The 21451-nt window shown below is 41.6% G+C and overlaps 1 protein-coding gene across 1 annotated transcript in view; it reads left to right on the top strand.

The window, feature by feature from the left end:
- Positions 1 to 21451, top strand: part of LRRC56 (leucine rich repeat containing 56) — a 594120-nt gene that overhangs the window by 161392 nt on the left and 411277 nt on the right. The window contains exon 5 of the mRNA XM_086958939.1: positions 3892 to 3979. Coding sequence (XP_086815065.1) covers positions 3892 to 3979 — 88 coding nt within the window. The remainder of the gene's footprint in view (positions 1 to 3891; positions 3980 to 21451) is intronic.

Here is a 21451-nt window from a genome sequence, read left to right on the forward strand (position 1 = left end):
TAATCTACCACAGGGATGTTTCTAGCACTCTTATCGTCCTTAAATGCACCCTTGATTTTGGATTTGCAGTCTTTGATGAAATGACAGGCCTTTCCGCAGTACATGCAGAGTTTATGACTGCGTCTTCTGTTTCGTTCCTCGGAACTCAAAGGACCCCGTACTCCTCCTATCTGCATAGGCTCTGTAATGTCGTTTGATGACAGCGTTCCTTCAATTACAGCTCTCGGTCTAGAGGTTGGAACACGCACCTTATAACGGTGTTTGTCGCCTTTCCATTCTTGTAATCGATGATCCAACTGCACGGTTAGATCTATTAGTTCGTCACATGTGGTAGGCATGTTCACTACCTGGGCCAGGACATACTTTAATTCCCCTCTCAACCCCTGGTAAAACAAGGAGACTCTTTCTTCAGCTGGCCAATCAGTTTCAATAACAAGACGGTTAAAATTAGTTATGTAGGACAAAAGATCCTGTGATCCCTGTTTGAGCGTGATAAGCTCTTTATCTAAAGAGAGCATATGTGCCTTTCGATCAAATATTTTGCGCATTTCAACACAGAACTCAGCAAAATTAGATAATACAAGATCATTTCTTTCTATCAGAGGAAACGACCAACTCGCCGCATTACCTCCTAAATATGACAACATGAATGCTGTCTTTGCCTGATCATCGTGAAAGACAGTGGGTTTACACATGAAATGCAGTTTACGCTGTCCTAAGAATGTGCCAAACTTGCACTGTTTGAATAACATGAATGGTTGAAAGACCTTGCCCTCCTTGTGTTGAGGGGGGGTTGGACTGTACAGGAGGTGGTAATGTATAATCCCTGATATATTGGGCCCCTCTGGAACTGGTGGGACTAGATCGGGCTAAACCAGCAACCTCACGTCTAAGGGTACCCATTTCATTCCTCATTTCCTGGTTCTCCCCTCTGAATGCATCTACTTCCATCCTTAATGCTGTAAGGATCTCCAAGAAAGAAGGTGGACTGTATTGGTATCCATCGCTCGGGCTGTAGGTAATCGTGGGTTTGTCACTCTGTCACAAACAAAGGCAGGTTGAATAACCTTGCGAAGCCGGGTACAGCAGAAGCGATGATGATGCTAGTTCTTCCCTTCCCTATTTGCGGTACCTCATGTGAGCCATATATGTATACACTCCACAGAGAGGACCTCACAAGGGGAAGGGGAAAAATGGAGAAATAAAATATAACAGTCTGGCAGCCAGAAACCATCTACAGCATGTGATGACAGGGTAGTTGATCACACATTATGTCTGCATTCTGTTTCCTGCATGAAGACACAAGGAACACATATGAGTACTCCCCCACTACCCCTAAATGCATTGCACAATATTATATGTGTATGAATACCCACTCACTTATAATGGCTGCCACAAGCATCCTGATATAAAAGGCACAAAAGGTAAAAATAAAGCAAGGAAAAAGAAAAGAAAGTTCTGGTATCAACAGTTCTAGAAAGCTAAAGCCTTAGCTAACAGCAGTCTTAAAGTCGATAAGGGTAGGAGCCTACTTATCTATAAACGACGTCTCTTCTAGCTCTTGAAGCAGTGTTTGCAGGAAATAAATACCGCCTCTTTCCAGATGCCAGATATTCCCAATGAAAAGAATCCGAGCCTCTCAACGGCTCCGTGGTGTATTCAAATCCAACGAGTACAGATGGCCCCAAAGAAAGCAAAGTACGTAAAAGAAATAGAATAACTCACTCTAGTTACATCACTAGCGGTTCCAGAAATGTATCTCCGTAGTCCCAAAGGTTCGGGTAAACCTTCCTACAGAGATCGTATTTCAGCGTGGCAGAGAAAGACTAACCAGCTCTTCAGCGCGACTCGCGCAGCGAGGCTCACAGCTGAATACAGGTGAAAGGTCACGGAAACGCACAGCGCGTTCGTGAACCTCTTCCAGCAACGGAGTTCCAACAAAGGCGAACCACTAATCAACTGCCCTTCGACAGCGGAATGATCACGAACTCCAAGGGATCCACAAAGGATAGGTTAAACGGCAAGTCAGCTTCTCCTAGAACAAGAACTGCAAAACAACTCAGGTGTCAAGCACTGAAGGATTTCAGGGAGGAGCAATTGTAGGAAGCAGAAGCAGTCGAGGGACATAGAGATAGAAGACAGACCACACATCAGGCATTCTGGGATATATAGTCATATGTACTAGGGGGATGAAATTGTGACAGCTACAATAAACAAATCAAGCATGAAGTGCAGAGAGTGCCAATATAAGGATTAAAACTGGAATAAGCCTAAGCAATGAGCACATTTTGCAAATTCTCTGCAGAAGGTGCAGATATTTAGCCAGGAAAATGGATAGGTTAATGTCAAACTGGTACTCACCCTACCATATACCATAAACATCAATTTAAAACATGCAAAACAGATCATGTGATTTGGTAAAATCTAAAATGAGTTTTTACACGGTTGATAATTTCTCATGGTTCTCCCATGTGGGGACATCAGGATCACCCAATCTTGGTGAAACTGCCCCTTCTTTCTTCTTTGTCCTGATGAAGACTCGTACGGCCGAGGTATAAATTACCCATTGAGTCTAAAGACGAGTCGAAACGTCGACGCTCACCTTTTGATCTCACCCTGGACCTTGGTTCTCATTTGACGTGCCTAGCTTGGAATTTATATTCGATCAAAAACTATACATATGAACTATACTTAGGCCGGGTGAATATATATATTGTTGGATGGTGATTTGTAACCAACTGCCTATTTGTCCTCTAATTATTGTAATCATTTTTGTCACCATTTTCTGATTCCTTCTCCTTTTTTCTTTAAACACTTATATCAATCTTTATCACTTCTATCTATGTACGTTCCCTTGTTGGGGGCACATCTATTTATGAATATATTGATTATATTGTTGTGATCCTTTGGTAACAACGAGTTGGTATCTTACCACTCTTGAATAAGAAAATAGCAATGAATTAAAATTGCTTGGTAATATTTCAGTCTGTTGCGTTATTGTTTGTTCTTTTGTTTTTGTATTTATTACTATGAGCTGGTGATTGATTATATGCTCTGAATTCACTTGAATAATCAACTAAGGATTGGTTTAAATTGAGGTCTAGGACCCTTGTTTTTCTCATATATTAATACAATAGTTGCTGGGCCTACAGAAGAGAAATCAAGGATAAGTGCAAAGAGAGCCAACATTGCTGTCTAGAACTGGCATACACCTAAACCATTTGCAAATTTGTCCAGTAGGTGCTGATATTTATCATGTGGAACTTATAGGCTTGTGTGAAACTTATACTCAACCTGACGGGATAAGAAAACAACAAAAACGTCATGGCCCCAAGCCTTTCCGCCATAGCATAGCTACTTATATGCAATGTGCAAATTTGTGGAAAAGCTGCTGAAAGCCATGGGGAAGATAAGGTAATGTCAAATTAATCCTCTGCCTGACTGGATAGGAAGCAGCAAAGGTTAATTGACCCTAGTGACCCCCCATAATTAAAATACCTACAAGGTTTCTCTTCAGTCATTCTTCATCATTCATCTTACCCCAGCTGTGACCATGCATCTGTCTTCACTAGGGATTGAGAAATGTCAAGAACTGTACCAGTCTTATGTTCAGTATTGTGTTCCTTGGGTCTAGTAACTCCATCCGTGCAGATCTACAGGACCTAATCCTTATGCATATAAGGTGCTGCAATGTTTCATCTGCCTGATGACATAAGCGGCATTTCAAAAAGAGTATACATTTGCATGCTGAAAGCAGAGCTCACCGCGTATGTACCCATTCTTTACCATCCTTTTAGAGGCCAAAAACATACAATATCAAAAGTGAAGCACAGTTTCAGTTCACTTAAGAGTTTTTCACATGTTACATTATTTTTGTTTTTTCTATTGCAGCAAGGTTTGACTGGTGTTGATGATCTTCGCCAAGTAAAGACCTTGGAAATATGTGTAGATACTCGAGAGAACAGCTTAGGAAACTTTGGTGAGTCAAATGATTTTTATTGATGTAAACCTAGCCATTATCATTCATAAACTATGTGATGTTTACAGTTTATAATTGTTGGATGAGATGAGACAGCTTAGACTCTAGAGCTTTCACCCTTTGAAGGTTTTGCCTAGTGGAAATGAGCAAGCTGGTATGGATGGAGGAAAAGTAGATTTTTGAAACAAACACTAGGAAAGCATGATAGTATATTGTTAGTCAAGGTACCCAAAACCTGCTCTCTTGAAGATTGAGGGGATCTAGTGTAAAATGTTTATTTTGTGTGATGGAAAACACTTATTTTGTTTGGTGGACTGAGTTAGCATGCCTTAGTGGAGTTTGGAGACTAATATAGAGACTGTTCTGTTTTGGCGGGTTTACAGAGCACATACTAATGATATGTATGGCTACTTTTTAAAGATATTTACATAGCTAGCCTTTAGTGTATGAATATATTCCTTGTCAGGCAATCATTGTGCATGATAATGCCAAATGTCTTTGAATTTGCTCAACATTGCATATACAAAATAGGTCACAGAAAAGAAAGCCTGCATTTTCAGAGCTCCCTAAAACCTTGTAAATCTGCTCCATCTAAATGAATTAACATCCTTCCACTTACTTTTTTATGTACCATACTTAGTTACATTACATTTTATTTAAAATGTCATTGTTTCTACCTCCTTTCCGATTATCTGGTTCTTATATGTGCTTTGCTTGCTGTGCTTACAAAAGAAGACTCATCTAGATCACTATTAGAGATACACAGTGTCTCTAATGATAAAACCCATTTTTAGGTCGAGCCTAGCGCAGCACGCATGCGCTACTCCAGGAGAAGGCCTTTTGGAATCACTCCAGACTTTCAGAAAACTTGCGCGTGTGGCTTTAGATTTTCCACACATTGTATTGGTCTTTGCTTGTGGCTTTCTAAAATGAAAGCACGAAATTGGTCAAAGGTGGGTGCATGCCCCGCCTTTTTCAGTAAATGTTTACTCCCATGGCCATCAGCTTGAGGGAGAGAGCAGCGGTGTGTAGGGTGCCATCTGTTGTGGATCATGTTTCCAATTTGCGCGGTCGCTTTCACTTTCGTGGCCGCATGGCCCTGGTTGGTTTCCTCCTGCTTGTGTCTTCATTGCTTGTTTGTTAATGTAAATAAACCATTTCCCTTTAACACGATGTAACTGGTACAACACAAGAAGAGCACAACGGGGGAGGAGTGAAAGGGGGATGTGGCGTAACATGTAGGGAAACCTCAAAAGTGCCAAAGCATTCTTTTCCGTAGTGCCCCGCGATTCCCCCGCCGCTGCTGGTGCTGCTGGGGTACACGTGCAGATGTATTTTCCTGATCCCGTTGTCTCGTTGCTGCTTTGTAACACTCTATTTTTAAATAAACATTATAAACGGACGGAAGAGCGACAAATACAGCAACTTCCCTCCCGGCCCGAGGCCGCTGCTGGTCATCGTTAACCTGCACATCTTAAACCTGAGGAGACCTTCCCTGACCTTACTCGAGGTCAGCGCAGCGCGCGCTTTTTAACACCACAGCAAATAAACCAAATAAAAGTTCTGCTTTTTCATAGTGCGTGTTTTTTCCTTATAAAATCGGCACGTGCTTGAGTTGAAATAATTAATACCCTTGGGTGAAACATGTACACAGGGAAATCAGCATTCAAAATGAAAATCAATGACTTCTCTCACCTCCCACAGAGGAGAATCTAAAACAAAAACAATATATGTTAAGCTTTTCCATACGGGTGCGGACAGGGTACTATTTCTAAACAAGCATTGGCAAAGCCAATATTTTTCGTCTAGGCAAAATCTATTTACTTTGTCAATGTGTTCCTTACATGTTGCACCGCAGAGGCAGCAGAGGCAGGCTCGTGCAAAAATCCACCCTTGAAGCAGCTCGTTGGGTGGCTTAAAGGGATTGTGTCGGAAAACACCACCTGTAAAATGTTAAAGAAGCTCTGTGTACAATATATTACTAACAAAAGCTTTAGTTCATTTAAATGGTACCTATATAATGCTGTGAACTATGGAAAGTTCTTGCTTGTACTGCATGCTGTGTAAATCCATCCAACTGGTGCGTAGCCAAGTAAAAGAATGCATTGCATTTTCTTGTAATTACTCTCAGCACCGAGAGTATGTGTAGACACTAAACAAAGAGGAGCTCCCAAGTTAAATACTCAAGCAATGATCACGTTTTAGTCTTAGATAAATAGCAATCTGAAACTCCCCTTTATGAAAGCAGCATTACGCCACTTTCCCCTATCACTCAATTACACCGGCAGGAACTCTCATTTTTTGTTGCCAGTTTTATATAGCCCAACTCGACCCAAAGGTATTGGCGTGCTTTACAGGAGCACAGTTAGATTACACATTCAGTATTGGTAGGCAGGGAAGAGTGAGTGATTTGCCCAGAAGAATCACTGGATGTTGAGTTAATGCCGAGACACGAACCAAGTAGGATGCTCTGAACGTTGCGCCACAACCTCTGAACCTGGAAAATGATATATTATTCAGCTGCTGAATATGTACATGAAGCTATAGTGCAGTCGCTCACGTTTCAAGCATTCTTATAACACAAGCCGTGGCATTGCAATAGGTCTCGCAATTGTGAGATTTTGACCTATTGGCATTGTAAATGACAATACCTTTTATTTATGTGTTTAAAAACCATCACATAAATAAAAAGCATTGTCAATAGGTCAAAGTTTCTAAAATGCGAGACTTTGTAGGAGCCATTTAGGGAGTTATTATATATGAAATGAATAACGCCAAAATGGGAACCCACTCCCCCAGTTCCAAAGTCCTCTGCTAATGCTATTATGCTACTACATCTCTCACAAACAAACTGCTGTTTTGTGAGTTGTGCCCCTTTCCCTGATTTAGCTACCCTCGCTCCATACGCCCACCCTGAACCCCTTCTTCCCTTTTGTTTCCTTGCGCAACCCAACCTTGTACTCAACGCAGTGCAAGTAAAAGCAAAAAAAAAACGGAACTGCTTTCATTCTCTACAGGAAGTGACGGAGGGGCAATTGTTACACATGCAATTTTTGGAAAGGTTGTTTTTGGGAAAACAATAAAAAAATAATTATTCACTCGATCCCCCTTTCTCCTCACGTCCTGCAAAACGAATTTCAATTCCAGCGACTGGGGGTGGTCTTCTTACATGGACGTGCTGATTACATTTCCCAACTGAGCGTCGGTACAGCACAAAACCAAAATACAATATTGTTTTTTTCAGTGTGGCTCTTTGGGGACTGCTCTATGAGTACTCCAAGGCTGCCTGGCCCTGAGGTTCACTCCCTCCCTCCCTCATCACTCTGCTGCTCCAGGTTAGCACGGCCTGAAGTGAAATGCGGCACTGCCTGCTGCCTTTGTTCTTTTTCATGTACCTATCTATAGAGGTGTCAATGGAGCTCCCTGGTGGGAGAATGCAAAAACAACAGTTGATGGACAGAATGCAGAACAATGTCATACATTCACCCCAGTACAGAGATCTGGGCCTAAATCCATCATTTTTTTGCTCACCATGACGTTCCAGTTTGAACCTAGCCAAATGCAAATCAGTCTTGACTCTGTGCCCCATGGGAACAGTCCAGTCCGAACTCCATGGACTAGAAACAGGCATCCTAGGACAGGTTTCGGGCTTTCAGCCCTCATCAGCCAGGATAGCTTGATTCCAATGGCATGGAGAGCACGGGACTCACGTCTGAGCATACCCGTCCCACTCGGGGTGACAAATGGAAAAAACAACAGTTGATGGACAGAATGCAGAACAATGTCATACATTCACCCCAGTACAGAGATCTGGGCCTAAATCCATCGTTATTTTACATGTCATAACCACGTGCCATAACCCGCAGTCATTACCACGCGATCCTAATCACAAAGCCATTACCACACATATGCCTTTATCATGCATGCCTTTAGCATGCCTGCCTGTACCACGAAAATGTCTTGACCACGCATGCCTTTACAATAAATTTTGTTTGAAAGGCATGAATGATAAAGGTATATGCAGGTAAATGTTTTAAAAGCAGTATTTAGTTTAATTTTGTAAATGCATGAATGGTAAAAGCATATGTGTGGGGTAAAGGTGTTACAGGTAAGCACAGGCAAGTTTTAAGTGTTTTACATATTCCATGTGATCAAGGCCACAGATGGCCGAAACGCATCTTGCTATGAAGTAAGGCTCTTGCTGATACCGCATTCCTGAGCATCTTCTTCCTTACGGAGTGAGAAGTAATCAATATCAATGGTTCTTTTGATGTTGCAAAGCCAGTGACCTTATCCTGCTTGGTGCTCCACCCCTCACTGGCCTTGCTAGCATTCTACGAGTACTTGTTCCTATATACATACATATATATATATATATATATATATATATATATATATATATATATATATATATATATATGTATATATATATATATATATATATATATATATATATATATATATATATGTATGTATGTATGTATGTATGTATGTATATATATATATATATATATATATATATATATATATATATATATATATATATATATGTACACATATATTTATATATCTATTGCCTACTGACGGTCACCAGTAGTTAGTTAAAGTGAGGACCTAGTTTCCTTCCGTAGGGAAAGCGTTTTTCCACTTGTCTATATCTTTGGCACTGTTTGACGAATCTTCACGAAGTCATACCAAAAAAGTGCCCCAGTTATTGTTGTGCATGGAAAGTTTCGGGACTATCTGTCAAGCGGGGTCCAAGAAAAAGGGGTGTTCAAAAAATGTGTCTCCCATGTTAATTCCCATAGGAATTTTAGATGCAACTACAGCCCGAGTCACTGGACGGAATTACACCATATTTGCAGAAAGTTAGCTGCTGGTCCAGAAAGCACCCTTTTTGTAAATTGGTGTAAATCTGTTGAGTATTTAGGAAATATTAAAGGAAATCCAAATTTGTATATATAGGGATGCAGATCCTCTGAGGATTTGACAGTCCTCTTACTGAAAAGTGATTGACAGCCAACACTTCAACCAGTGAGTCCCACAGCACACGTAAACATAAAGAGAAGGGGAGAGGGTAGGAAATGCCTGACCCCCTTAGCCTCTTGGAGAGGTCCCAGAGGGACGCCCCCAAGGCCAAAAAAAAAAGAATACGTTTTTGCTACAAATCCGTGAAAGGGCCACGACTACGCAGGATTTTTTAAAAATTTAAAACCAATCACTGTCTCCTGTGCTTGTTTAAGGATTAACCCCTGGGTGGGGCAGATGCCGGGGGCAAGCATAAATAAAAAAAATTTAAAAATCACAAATTTTGTTATATTATTTTACACATGCAATCCACAGAGTGTTCTTGCTATATTGATAAAGTCTGTGTCATGAACTGTGCTCTTAAGTTGAAAGGATCCATTCGACTGCATTGGCAGTTTACAGTTCCAGTTGCAGTTATAGTGATTGGCGGATGAGGCAGGTTAGCACAGGGGGCTGGAGTCTCTTTCCTTGGCAGCCATTCACCTGCCACCCGCCAACACTGCCATTTCTGCTGCAGCCACTATAGCCACCAGTGCCTGGGGACAGAGCTGTGGGCCACAAGGGCTATGCTTTGAGCACGTTTTGAGCTGCATTTCCTTCAGTTCTCTCTTCCCCCTCGCCACCCCGCTGCGAGTGGAGTCTGGAGGCAGTAGAAGAGAAATAGAAGGCAAATTAGCCAGCAACAGCCCGCAAATGCTTAGGTTGCTTTTTCCTCAGGGGCGTAACACAGGCCTCTGCATCCCCCGTAGTGCGGGGGTGGGGGCGGGGCGAGCTGCAGGGGGGCCCCATCAGCACAGTAGTCTCACATCTGAGCGCTCCGAATTAGATTCAGAGGGGGGTGGGCCCTCCGGGTCCACTGCCAAGAAGCCATGTATGAAATCTATACTCAGTAATGGCTTTTAGCTAACAGCTCTTTGCATTCTGGAATGTGTGTGTGTTTACTTTTCATTTGTAAGTGTGGGCTTCATAACCCATGTATGAAAAGTGGCATTGGGTAAAACGCCCGCACTGACTGAAGGTGGTACTCAGGAAAATGTTGTTCTCGTGTGTCGTCCTTTCTCCTAATTAAACAAGGAAACGTCTGACAGGGCCTTCTTGACGCTCTGCGTCTTCGTATGTACACACGCAATACGCAGGAGGAAACAATCGTCCGGCGCGGATCTCAGGAATATGCACCCCTCCGCCTTAAAGAAGGCCCTCCGAGATTGTATCCGGAGGGAGTGTGATTGTAAGCACCGAAGACAGCTCGCTATGCTAATGCACCGAACAGCAATTGCAGCGGAGACAACTTGTGTCATCCAAAATTCACAGGTACAGCTCTAAGGCAGAATTGTTACCCTTCTTCATCTTTTCACGTTAATAACGTTGTCACACTTAGCCTTTTAGTTAATTAGCTCGTTGCATTTGGGGACTTGTAGTTTCACTTTTTACACAGTAAATATGCCCTCAAAAATATCACTATGCAAAGCGTTGTTGGCTACAAACGGAGCATGGTCTGAGGATGTCACGCATGGCATGGGGCACTTCTAACTATATTTTTGGAGGGACCCATCGAACGAGCAAATTATGAGTGTCTTGCTTATGTGGATGCTCTGCCCCTGGGGATTGATTAAAAGAAGCTGCTGTGCTGAGTGGGCGAGAACTTTCAGGCAGAAGATTGCAAACAGCTCTGGTCACCTATTGGGTGTGACACATTCAACGTTTAGTTCAGCTGTTCCCCTTCCTTTCGTTTGTTAGGTATAATGCACACCTAGTCAAAGAAGGAAGGCAATCCTTAAAGAAAAATAAGCGCAATGCTCAAAATGCCGGCTTTGAATAGTACCAAGGCTGCCGTATTTTATTCCATCACAAACCGCTTTATTTCACCATCCTAGTCTCTTTATTTTGCTCTTGCATAATCTTTTCATCCCTTTCTCTCGTTGTCACAGTTATCCTTTCTTGTTCTCTTCCTCCGTTTTATGCCTTTTGCTCTCTGGGTCAAAGTCTGATGATGAAAAATAGCCACAGACCCAAAAATGAGCCCCAAACCTAATGTATGAGCATCGATGCCTACCACCCTCAACCACCCACAAATTAAGCACTGGCAGGGGAATGCTGTACAAACTTTTAAGTAGGAGCATCAATCTCAAACACAAGGAGTTATACTTCGAGCAACCTAGAGTGGGGCTCAAGGATGCTTGAGGCACCAGGTCATAAAGTGATTTGCCCTGAGTCACAATATATATATATATATATATATATATATATATATATATATATATATATATATATATATATATATATATATATATATATATATTGATCATTCCCAAAATTAAATTTGGTTTCAGTGCCTATAGAGTAAAAACTCCGCAATGCATTCCTGATAAGAGTGGCTCAAATCCACCAGAGCGACTTACCTCACTCATCTATCATTCTCATATAATAAGCCAGCCAGGCAGTGGAGAAGAATTAGAAATATATTTTATTGGCCATAATATTCATCTGCAGATGGGCCCCCACCAGGTCTACACCCCAGGGAGTGCACCGAGAGGACTGCCTCCTCTCATCACAGCAATACATTATCACATAGCATGGCAGAGTAAAACCACGCCCAGACTGGAAAAGTACTGGGCTCAGCAGAGGGTGAACAATGAACTCATACATGAGGGTGTGTTACCGCTACAACGCATCTTTTACAACGCGTTCCGTTACAACGCGATTTTTACATCGCAAATACCATTACAATGCATGCCATTACAACGCATGGCATTACATAGCAGATGCTATTACAACGCATGGCATTACATCGTAAGTATTGGTAAGTATTTAATTTTTTTTTTTATTTTATTTAATATTTTATAATTGATTTAATTATTATTAATTATTTAAAAATATTTATTTCGTTTTTAAATATTATAAATTAAATATATAATTTAAGTATTTTTTAAAATAAGTATGAGTATAGGAGTATATGTTTTGGGGTACTGATGTATATGTTTTGGGGTGTTTGGGTATTTTTAGGTTTTAGGGCAGTGTTTGGGTTTTGGGGTACAGGGGTGTTTTTAGGTTTTAGGGCAGTGTTTGGGTTTTGGGGTACAGGGGTGTTTTTAGGTTTTAGGGCAGTGTTTGGGTTTTGGGGTACAGGGGTGTTTTTAGGTTTTAGGGCAGTGTTTGGGTTTTGGGGTACAGGGGTGTTTTTAGGTTTTAGGGCAGGGTTTGGGTTTTGGGGTACAGGGGTGTTTTTAGGTTTTAGGGCAGGGTTTAGGTTTTGGGGTACAGGGGTGTTTTTAGGTTTTAGGGCTGGGTTTGGGTTTTGGGGTACAGGGGTGTTTTTAGGTTTTAGGGCAGGGTTTGGGTTTTGGGGTACAGGGGTGTTTTTAGGTTTTAGGGCAGGGTTTGGGTTTTGGGGTACAGGGGTGTTTTTAGGTTTTAGGGCAGGGTTTGGGTTTTGGGGTACAGGGGTGTTTTTAGGTTTTAGGGCAGGGTTTGGGTTTTGGGGTACAGGGGTGTTTTTAGGTTTTAGGGCAGGGTTTGGGTTTTGGGGTACAGGGGTGTTTTTAGGTTTTCGGGCAGGGTTTGTCTTTTGGGGTACAGGGGTGTTTTTAGGTTTTAGGGCAGGGTTTGGGTTTTGGGGTACAGGGGTGTTTTTAGGTTTTAGGGCAGTGTTTGGGTTTTGGGGTACAGGGGTGTTTTTAGGTTTTAGGGCAGGGTTTGGGTTTTGGGGTACAGGGGTGTTTTTAGGTTTTAGGGCAGGGTTTGGGTTTTGGGGTACAGGGGTGTTTTTAGGTTTTAGGGCTGGGTTTGTTTTTTGGGGTACAGGGGTATTACGACTTTATATAAATTAAATTAATTAAATTAATTTTATTTAATTTAATTAAAATAATAACTATATTTACAATTATTAATTTAATTGTATTAATAAACGATTATAATTAAATTATATTATTTAAAAATGTTTAATTAATTAAATTCTTTTAATTTTATTAAATATAATTATATTATGTATTATTTATAACTTAATTAAATTATAATTATATTTTTTGTTATTAATTACATTATATTATTTTCTATTTATAAACTTTTTATATATCATTAATTATATTTTTTTAAATATATTACATTAATATCAATTTTAATATTAATTAAATTACTATAATTAAATTAATTACTGTTTTAAAAATGTTATATTATTTTTATTATTTTAAATTAATTTAATTAACTTTATTTCATTTTTTTTAAAAAAGATATACTTACCTATACTTACGATGTAATGCCATGCGTTGTAAAAGTATCTGCTATGTAATGCCATGCGTTGTAATGGCATGCATTGTAATGGTATTTGCGATGTAAAAAACGCGTTGTAACGGAACGCGTTGTAATACATCGCGTTGTACTGACACCAATCCTACATGAGGCATCTGCACCTGCGAAGGCAACACTGTTATCTCCCCTCAAGGCCACAGAGCCGAAGCTCTGCTACTCCAGGGCATGGAAACATTTCTGCAAAACTAGCTCGAGGCAAGAAATGCTGAAACAGGGATTTTCTGCTCATAAGGGAGGGGGGAAAACTGTACCATGAGACATTGGAGCTGCAGAGCAAATGTCAGCATCAGAAATCTGTCTGCCATAGACAAGCTTCTCTCTCTTATAGGAAAGTATACAGAAATATCAATAATGGGAACCTAACGGAGGGATGGCAATGTACTACAACAAGTCTTCTAACTTAGAAGGCAAAAATAAGACAAAAGCTTAACCATTACAGAAACAATTCTATCCAACTGAAGCTTGCATATTACAAAAATAGCTCAGTGGGTTGCAGCACATGAATAATAGGCTGTAACTGCATATTGGTTAGACACATTAGGCTAACATATTCACAACATCATTAGGACATTCTGTAACAGGAAAATTACAATCTATCAGACCCTCCTTTTAGCCTAATGTGGCTAACATAAGTGCAGCCTTTATTGCTCAAAGGAGGGACTGTACAATTCTAAAGGAGAGAACAGGGACGGCATCACTCATCAATCAAAGGTCGGGAAAGGAAATACTAGGATGAGCATGATCATGGAAGTAGTGCAGCATACTATAGGACGGGAAGTGCAGAGGCAACAAGTAAAAGAACAACCCCTGCAATACCTACTAAAACAATAACTATTCTCTGGGTGTGAGGCACCCTCCCCTTTGACTAATCTAAGCATATGATCTCGGGGTACCATTGCTCTATAACACTATGTCATGATCGGACAACTTAAAAAGACATCACAGTTCAAGTCATGAGCAGGAATGAATGCAAATAATATTAAACTGTATACTAAGTGTTCACTTGCATTATCAGCGAGGACCTGTATCTAACATCTGTGAAGTAGATCTTTATCGGGCTGAGAAATGTTTTTTTACTAGACTACTCAAAGTATACTAACCCTCACAGTTACTTCCATAGGGCAAGAATACAAGCAACATTTTTTTTTCACCCTTCTGTGTGTATGAAAGCAATGACCCACACACCCAAAAATCTGCAGTACTATAAGTAACATATGTCTGGTGCAACAATGAAATACTACATCATCCTAATGAACTTCCCAGTGCTCCTCCTCGTGAGGAACTAGGGTCACTCTCATGAGGGTATGCGCCAAGCAACAAGAAACTAATTCTCTAAAGAGAAATATGAAAGCAATAGTTAGGATACAAACAAACACAATATTAAATTTGTAGACCATGTGAACCAAATATGGGCAGGGGCATCTGGACAAGGAGCCACAGAGTCTGCTCCTCCTGGGGAATAGGAACATTCAAAGGGACTCATTTTCCTAGCTAAAAGTCCAAAGTAAACTAGGGGGAAAACAGTTCACACTGAGGCCAACCAGAGGGGATCTTCTCCCTTCAAGGGATCTTCTCCCTGTGTCCGTTAAAGCCTCACAGGCAGACTTCTATTGTTCATTCCCTTACTCCCACGACGGAGTCGCACAGCTTCACGACTCAGAGGAGCACTTAATCTGAGCCCAGGCGCAATCCTAGTGTCCCGCCTGACAATGTCTCGACAGTGCACCAGGGCTCTTCCAGCAGTCCATCCCTAACACTTTCTTTAGTCCTTCCCTACTTCCCTTACTCAGCCCTTCTTCCGGTGCCCTGCTCTCCTTTCCTGGGCCACAGATTGTATTGAGTGCTCCCTCGCACCTCTGGATCTGTGAACAGAATGGGGGGGCTCAATGGCAGGGGACTTATCCGCTGATGTTTGCTCACTGTGATCAAGAGAGACCTCACCACTAGCAATCAGAGCTGGCCTCTTCTCCTTTTGATCAGGCTCCTCACCTCTCAATAAAGCATCTGAGAAGCGTATTTGTCATCAGCGACGCCCTTTCTCACCCACTCATCATAGGGCAACAGAAGCGGGACCCTCTTTACACGGCTAGCATGGGTGCACGACTTATGGCCCCAGATCCTGAGTGCGGTTTGGGTGGCAAGCAGCACCTGCCTCGGCTCACTTCACCTCGACTCCAAGCAAGACTTCCGCTGGTATCTTCGGATGACGACTCAGTCCCCATGTTGGATGGTGTGTCCAGGCCCCTCCGGTTGCGGCTTCAGTGTGTCTGCTACCTGCTGATGAAGGGAACGAAGATCTTTAGTCAAAGCATACAAATAGTCTGTCAACAAAGGGTATTCAATATCAGCAAAACAATTTGGGACACCCCAATCATTTGCTAGGCGGTGTGAATTGGAATGAAAAAAACATCTCAGGCCTATCAATAAATTTGTGCTAACAATAGGTAATACATTACATATCTGACTTTTCCACTGTATTACCTGTGGACGGACGTATGCGTTAATTCTAAGAGAAGAGAAAAAATAAAACAAAACAGACATGTTGTATTCCCGCATTTTCACTTGAGAACCCTCAAAAAGGAAATTTCAAACCGCTATTCCTATAGCATGCACACAGCGTCTACTTTGTGAACCTTCACTGTTGTGCAAAACTTCAAACACTTCTAATATTCTCTTTTTTTTTTTACTCAAAACAACTTCATTTTTTTTTTGCTCATGACCATGCTCACATATTATAGAAGCAGCAGGAAACTAACTTCTACAAAGCCTTAATTTCAACAGAAAAAATATTTTGCTGAGGATCACACAAGCATCTTTCACCTTTCTCACTATTTAGACCATGAAATTTTTTTTTTTTAGGGGAAAACCTGTTCACCAGCTCTAATAGCGATTGTCAGCTCAACTATACAGGCTAACTGATAAGAGACTTGTGATACCTGTGCACCTTTACTTAGTGCTGCACAATAATGATGTCGTTACCTAGGAATGTGAAACAAAAAAAAAGTACAGAACTATTGTTCCCTTCAAAGGTCAAATAAGGAAACACTAGTCTGGGGCGTCTGGGCGTGTCTTTTCATACCTTTCATCCCTATCCAATTAAAATAATTCTCTAATAAAGACTATCAGTTTATTTTCACAGACTAGCTAATAAAGAACTAGCAATGTACTCGCACGACTACAATAATGGTGTTATTATCCAACACTTGTAGAACAAAACTACCCACATCTAATTCCCCTTTTAGAGCAAAGCAGGACAGGCTAATAAAAATTTGAGAAGAGGAGGGAGCAATATACATGTTACCTAGTCCTAATTTATAGGAGAGCTAGCGGGGAGCTAGCTTCCTCCCCCATTTTTGACAGAAGGAAATCTGAAACATATTTCACTTCAGTCAAAACCATCAACCCCCGGGTGTAGCCCTGGGCATAAACAAAATTGTAGGAGATACATAGCACTTTTGAGAGGGCTAGAACATCTTTTAGCACATGTACAAATGTCCTTGCCATAAAATGATGTGTGTGCCTATTAATATCGAATACAAGGTAACTAAGGAGAATTCATTATAATTATTTATCTATTACAAAACACACTACTTCTTTTAAGGCCTTTTATTACCATGAAGGAGTCAGGAAAAGGAAATGGTATTGGGACACAGCTAAAATCCCCCCATAACCAGGCACTATGCGACATTCATTAGGGAAATGGCGGCAAAAGGGAAATCTATAAAAGAACAAAAATTACTTAGGTAATGGTCAGGCTTGTGACACAACACCATGAGTACACCGTAGAACTCTTCCTTTTTTTTCTTCTTCTATACATTTAACAAAATAGACATGCACTGCTGAAGTGTTGTCTGTGAAATTTAGGGACCAGAACAAATTCCCCACAGAGGAGCTTGTACTAGTATCAAAAATAGAATTGTCAAAACAATACAAAACAGAAACATACATAAAATAAGAACAAGCATACCAAGGCAGCAGGTATACTGGCTGTGCTAAGCACAGAAAGCATAGACAAATCCCAGCAACACATGCACAGGAGCTGTGACACACAACACAATGCCATGCATTTCATGCATAGTGAAACTGCAGCCCAAAACCCAGTATGCTGGCCTCCTTAATTTGTCAGCCTTAAGATCGATCAGCATACCTACCACGCAGAACAGAACAAACAATGCACAATAAGCCAAAGAAAACATAAAACACACAATATTTACATGCGTATAACATAAAATAATACACAATAATACATATACCAACACAAGGGCCACAAAAGGGAAAACACAATATTAGTTACCCAAAGGACGATATTTTTTTTCCCATGCATGTCATGCATCATGCGGTGTCAGTGCACACATAATCTGTCTAGCACAAAGTTGCATCAATACTCACCATAACACAGAGATAAAAATGTTTCCCATTGCACTGAAACGAAACAAATCAAACCACAAAAAAACAACAACACACAAAATATTGGACAGAAAGGCAACCACTTAGTAAAAATACCTTCTACAAATACTTACTTTAAAACCTATGCTTGGAGCTCATTCACACCCTAACATCCTTTCAATGTAAAAAGAACCCCAAGTTCTCTTCTAAAAAAAAAAAACCCTGCCTGCTGTCTTAGACAGAACGAGCCCCCAACCTCCAGCCAAAAAGACAAAACATTTAGCATCATTGAAAATCACATGACTATCTTATAATAACATTTAAGGCAGCATCAAAAAGAGAAAAAAGATATAATTTCCATATTGTGCGTAAACGTTTTATTCTTGTTAACACTCTGCACCTCCACTCAGCGGGTGGGGCACTGGGCCCACTGCAATGGTGTCCCATGGACAAACTGCATACACAGACTGCTATACAAATCCAATATATACACACATATATACATTCCCACCAGACCACTCTTATGAGCAACACAATCAATATTAGATACCTACCCTCGCATGATCAGTTCTCTCCACTAGGGATCCACTAGAAAAAACACTAATCAGTATGCCAATCAGAGACCCCCCAACTCAATATTTATTTAAATAGAAAACCTGTATACTATGACATGAACCAACAGTGAAACAAAACAAATTCAACAAGAAAAATGGACACAACAGACAACCAATAAATCTCTTTTTCTTCTTGCCTTTAAACTGCACACAAATCAATCACTTATTCTGAATACTATTCAAACAATAGGAGTAACATGTTCTTACACTATTGCATCTGAAACACTTACTAACATATCTAGTAAATTAATGTAATTCTCAAAACAATCCTTCTTTTCTCAGACTAGGCCATTTTAAAGTGTATTTCTCTATGTCCAAATGGAATAACCTGTTGAAAATTATTCATAAGTTTGTTCCTGATACTAAATCTCATGTGTTCTGAACAACTGCATTATACTTTAGTCTAAACCAGCAGTTTACACTAATAATTATGCAGACTCGCTCCAAATTCACAATTCAATGGCTCCAACTGTGTATCTCTGCCTGTCCGTGCCAATAGCTGGGCCTCCTAGCCCCCCCATAATCTTCTGTCTGTGCTCTGCGAGCCCATTGGAATGCTGTTATCACACAAGGTCACCGCTGCTCTGCTCGTCTATCCCCCCTCCCTTCTCCCTCTCTTATTGGGAGGGGTAGGGAAGTTGCCCTGCTTTGCAAGCATCTATATTTCCATTCTACATAATCTTCCACAATAGCCCTGCTCACATTCTCTCTTTTTCTATTTAACCCTTCCAGAACGGAATAGAATTTGCACACTGTCATTCTAAACCTTCCCAGCCCAGAGTTCTACAACCCCTTTTATTTTATTGTGGACTGAAACACATCCACTCAACAGGTCATTTTAAAACTAACTAAACAACTCCAGCTCTCCACCCCCTTTGGAGGCCTCTTTTGCCTTTCAGAAAATGCATTTCACTCTTACCATCTTCCAAGAGCTAAGAATTCTGAGCTGCTAGCCAGCCTCCCTGGCCCCCCTGGCATCCATCACCAAGGCCAAATCTGCCTCGCACTCTGTGCTCGCCGTTCTGGCGCTGACAAAGCCAATAAGCCTTTCCTAACTCTTTCTAACATGCCCTATTTTAAAAAATACATTTCTCCTTTTTTTCACTTCCTCCTAACTTTACACTTTTTCTACATTCTTATTAATATACATTCTAATTACTGGTAATCAAATCCTTATTCTTTTCTTCATCTTCTACTGTTCACAAATTAAGGGGATGAAAGAAACCAAATTCTTTTCCATAGAGCACAGCCCTGCATGAACTTTTAAACTACATGAGAAACACACTGATAGCCAGGCACAACCATCTCAGGTAGATCACGAGGACCAGACAATCTAAGTCATGCAAAAAGATGCACTCACTTAATTCAAACAAACATTTACACAAACAAAAGGCAACCCACAGACTGCTCTCAAACCAAACCAATTATAACCAAATCAAACATATTACATGAAATACATACCCCATCCTCCTAATCACTGCTCACATTGGCCCCCTGAGCCATTACAAGCAAATTTAAATGGGAACACCCTGCAAATTCCAAATGTACACATTTTGTCTTCCTTTAAAACTAAACTGTTGATCTGTCCATATTCTGGGCTATCATAAGTCCTCTCATCTGTCTTTGCTGAACCTCTTTCTGCCACAATCTTAGGGAATTAAACATGCTCTGACAGCTGTGCGTAGCAAACAGTCTCTCCTGCAAGTAATCTATCTTAACTGCATCAAAAATATTAAACAAAATCAGGATAAATCCATATTCACATACATCTCAGAATTAAAAGAGTCTTTTACAGGAGCGGGTTGGCTCTCGGCCAATCTGACATCAGTTGAACTGCAGCAACACCTAAAACATCGCAACTTACTGAAACACGGCATCTTGCACACTCAATCAAACACCACCAAACTCACCCAATCAGACAAAGATCCCACACATACCCGGACACAAAAAACCAAGCAACTATATCCACACACAACCACTTACATTCGCCCACGCACATCCATCCTATGCATTAAGTCCCTGCCAAACACGTGTTACTATAATGGGACAAGGCCAGTCGGCCAAGTCCTGGAGAACCTGGACCCTACCGCAGACCGAACAGTACACTAACTGTTCTGAGGTTGGAGGACACATCCGCCACCCGGGGGGCACTACAGATCGCTGCGCACTTTACCACAGGAGACCTAGGACCCACTCCTGCCGAACCGCCACCCTAGGGGTTCGGGGTGAGTTCCGGAGCCTACCCGCAATGAGCCACGCCTCCACCACAGTACCACCCAGTCGGATGACCACAAACAAATGTCCTCCCAACCTCCGTTAAGTCTGTCAGAGCACCACTCGCACTCTGAGTTCCCCGGAGCACACTAGCCCCAGGAGCGCACCGGCTCCTTTATCACTGGAGACACACCGGTCTCAGAGACACACCAGCCTCCTAATCACTGGAGACACACCGGTCTCTGGAGCACCCTAGCTCCTTCAATCACCAGTCGGACCACTCACCTCCTGTTCGCGGAACCCGACATCCACTGTTCTCCACCGCCGGCTGCTGGGACCAACACGGTCAGCTCCAAAGTTCCGCCTTCTGGACCCCGGCGCAGGATCATGAACCGGGACCTCTCCTGATCAGCAGGGTGGGGCAGCGCTGCGAGAACCAAGCTCGGCATCAAAGTGGGTACCCAGACCCACCGTGCCGACCAGAGGGTCCCCGGCCTTCTGCTACCCACCTACGGGTGAGAAAGATCCTTATCGCGTGGTCCCTGTTCGGGCGCCATCTGATAAGAGTGGCTCAAATCCACCTGAGCGACTTACCTCACTCATCTATCATTCTTATATAATAAGCCAGCCAGGCAGCGGAGAAGAATTAGAAATATATTTTATTGGCCATAATATTCATCTGCAGATGGGCCCCGTCAGGTCTACACCCCAGGGAGTGCACCGAGAGGACTGCCTCCTCTCATCACAGCAATACATTCTCACATAGCATGGCAGAGTAAAACCACGCCCAGACTGGAAAAGTACTGGGCTCAGCAGAGGGTGAACAATGAACTCATACATGAGGCATCTGCACCTGCGAAGGCAACACTGTTATCTCCCCTCAAGGCCACAGAGCCGAAGCTCTGCTACTCCAGGGCATGGAAAC

The sequence above is a fragment of the Lissotriton vulgaris genome, chromosome 2_1, assembly GCF_964263255.1.
Source record: "Lissotriton vulgaris chromosome 2_1, aLisVul1.2, whole genome shotgun sequence".
Lineage (NCBI taxonomy): Eukaryota > Metazoa > Chordata > Amphibia > Caudata > Salamandridae > Lissotriton > Lissotriton vulgaris.